This window comes from Alligator sinensis, unplaced genomic scaffold (assembly GCF_000455745.1).
Source record: "Alligator sinensis unplaced genomic scaffold, ASM45574v1 scaffold2165_1, whole genome shotgun sequence".
Lineage (NCBI taxonomy): Eukaryota > Metazoa > Chordata > Crocodylia > Alligatoridae > Alligator > Alligator sinensis.
In genome coordinates this window covers 167,779-170,980 of record NW_005843125.1, presented here as the reverse complement: position 1 = coordinate 170,980, position 3,202 = coordinate 167,779, and the positions used below count along the sequence as shown (strand labels likewise).

Genomic DNA, 3,202 nt, shown 5'->3' with positions numbered 1-3,202 from the left:
GCACAGGATTCATGACCTTCTACATGCAAAGAGTTCAGTTAATCAGAAAATAATTGTGTGCAACTCCTCCTGCTGTTCTTCTGTGCGACATGCACCATTCACATCTTCCAGGGTTTCATAAAAGATACAGAGTCTGAAGCAACAAGCTAACATTCTTATTCTGTACAGTAACCACCAGTTACATTTGTGAGGCCACAAGACTATGCAAGCCATTGCTGCATCTGGGCTATAGTAGATACTGATGTTCCTGATCTGATAGCATGCATGCACATTGCCATGTTACTAAAGCCATCCTGGGCTGTTGTTTTGAAAGCTCGTATTTGTATCCACAAGTAGGCAGAGCACAGAGCTGCACAAGCAATTTCTTCATTTTGTCTTCCAAAATAGGTATATAAATTCTCTAATAAATATATGTTTGTATCAACAAGTGCATCTGTTTCAGTATTTTAAATGGGTCAATTGGGTATTAACTAACACAGAGACAAAAAGGAATCTTTTTTGGTCAACCACACTTTAAAAATGTACAAGAACATGCTATTTATAAATGAAATTTTTTAAAGTGTTAAATTAGGGCAGCTACAAATCTGGCAAAAGACAATGGAAAGATTCCCCTTTCTTTCAGTAGATGTTGGGTCACCACCTCAGATCCGATGTCAGCTGAATAATGAAGTCAGTTTAGTTAGAAAACAGGTAAACCGTTGGAAACAACTGGGCACAAACTTCAGTCATAATGTTCCATCCATGTGTCTGTACAGGTCACACCGTAAGCATGAGTAGGGACTATATTCACTGTGTGTTCTGTTCTTCCAGGGGTCAAAAAAACCCAGAGAAAAAAGGTGGAGCAGAGTCCACACAGGTAGCGTGCGCTGCTCAAAAGTAGAGCCAGGTCACCCAGAGCCACACTGTGGCTGCCAGCCAGGTTCCACGTCGCAGGATCACTGCTGCTGCAGTCCCAGGTGCCCCCCCAAGAAAGGCTGCCCCCGGGAGTATCTTGCCGCGCACCAGAGCATGGTGCATTTCCTGGGGACAAGTAGTAGCAGCAGCGCAAGGTGAGCCGCTGCTAGTTGTCCCTGGGGAACCAAACATCTGCACCATGTGTGGATGCGACCATTGTTACTATGTTCAGTGAGTCAAAATAACATCTTCTGTAGTCAGGCCTTAACAGAAAGGGCTAGACTCAATGTCAAATGGATTTATACTTCAGTTACATTTGCACAATTCCATCCTTCTAAAATCCCCTGCATCAAATGACTATTAAGAGCACAGCAATCTCTGACACTAACAAACACGGTTTGGCTTTGCTGTACAGATAAGTCTGAACTGTGTGGGTTTTAATCCTGTCCTGACCAGTGCTAGGTCCCTGTATTTTGAAAGAGCCTTAACACTGGTTGAGGACATGGTTAACACAGAGTAGCACTCTCCAACCCGGCTAAAAAGAAACTGCAGTTATATGCACATCTGATGTACCTCTACAATCCTGTCCACTGGACTATTAACTAACCAAACGGTAATCACTCCTAACAGCAGTCTAGATGTTCACAGCTCCCTCCAGGGTCATTTAGTCCCTAAGAGGTTCTTGGTGGCTGTCACAAATCACTATCAGTGGCATCTGACCTCAGAGAGTTATCCTTAAAGACTTCCCCATGATAAGGAGCTGGAAAAACAAAAAACAAAACAAAAACAACTGAGACTGAAGAAAAGATTCATATTCCTATGTTTAACTATAAGAACATATAAGAAACAGTCATACAAATGGCAAAATAATTCCCTAAGATTTCACACTAGGCATGGAGAGTGAGAGTTCAATGTAGACAGACATCTGTCCTCCTTTCATATAATTTTTCAGGCCCTACGATACTTTATATTTGTGATACAGCGGGACCCAAGCAAAAGAAAATGCTTATTTCCCTGAGCTGATCAGAAGAATGCTCAGGCTTTATTTGCAGGGTAAGGGTTTGTGAAAGGCCTCCATTCCGCCAGCTTTGCAGGAGTCTGGTCATCCCCCCGCAAAAAAGTCAGACCATTTTCATATTCTGCTCTTGCTTTTATTTATGGCATTTGGTCAGGCCCAGGGAAAATCAGCTTGGCTTCCTGACAGGACTAAACAAACCTTACCATACCTGATCTCCCCATGGGTCCCATTTGGTCACACCTGAATCTTCAGAGCTGATCTGTTCAACAGTCACTAATCATATACATTTTCCAAATGAGCAGCCATGTTTAATACAATAAAATGTTGTTTAGAGTCCCCTCCCCACAAGAACAGTGATAAATTCCAGAGCATGCAAACCTGAATCCTTTTATGCAGAATACATATCCAATACCATCGCCAGTCCAAAGACGTAAGCCAGACTTGCCAGACCCCAACCACCTGACTATTATGTGCCTTTCTCAAAAAAAACCAATGCATATGGAAGAGGATCGTGAAGGACAGGGTGGGGGGTATTGCAGAGTTCGTCCATTCTCAAAGCACTAAGCTGATGTTGTCCGCAGTCACCCAGCCTTTTGGCTAGGTTTTGCCAGTTGTGTGCTGCTGCAGCATGGATGTGATCGCTTTACAGTCTGTCACTTCCTCCGGCAGGCAGCCGTCTTGGTCCTGGAGAGTGGGGTCTGCCCCAGACATCAGCAGCAGCTCCACAATGTCAACGAACTCGCAGGCAGAGGCTGGAGGAGAAGGCAGAGTCAGTATGGGGTTACCAACAAATGGGAATTCTAATTCAGCAGGGGCTGGCATTTACAAACTGGAAGATAAAACAGTGGTCACCTCAAGGGAGATTTCACAATGCTCCACAATGGTGCTAGGCATCCTATCCTTACATTTGATGGACATTTACTGGTGCTAGGATCTGTCACTTCAGCTTCTGGCAGCGCAGAACAAATCCTTGTTTGGGATGGTATTCAGCACTAATTTATTACTTGGATTTGGAGTGAATACTGCTAAGTAAAGGGAAAATACAGCCTTGAAGATTCCTGTTGTGCTGAACCCTTGACCTGTACTTTGGAACAGCACAGCTAACTGGCTGAGGCCAGCAGCAGTGGGATCTAGCAGCAAACATGAGCCCTCTGGTGTAGACACCAATGTAGAAGTACTGCATTAAGGGGTCCAGGGAAGGCAGGTAGATTTGGTCAGCTGGAAGGAGGAGGAATGAAAGGAAATATGGTTTTGAAAGTCATAACCTATTTGGTCTTATTTGCATTACTG

At 43.9% G+C, this 3,202-nt stretch overlaps 1 protein-coding gene across 1 annotated transcript in view; it reads right to left on the bottom strand.

Annotated features, from left to right (window-relative positions):
* Positions 1-310: 310 nt before the first annotated feature.
* Positions 311-3,202, bottom strand: part of ACBD6 (acyl-CoA binding domain containing 6) — a gene marked incomplete at its 5' end in the record, with an annotated part of 137,997 nt that continues 135,105 nt past the window's right edge. Inside the window, one exon of the mRNA XM_014526695.2 lies at positions 311-2,664. Coding sequence (XP_014382181.1) covers positions 2,510-2,664 — 155 coding nt within the window. The remainder of the gene's footprint in view (positions 2,665-3,202) is intronic.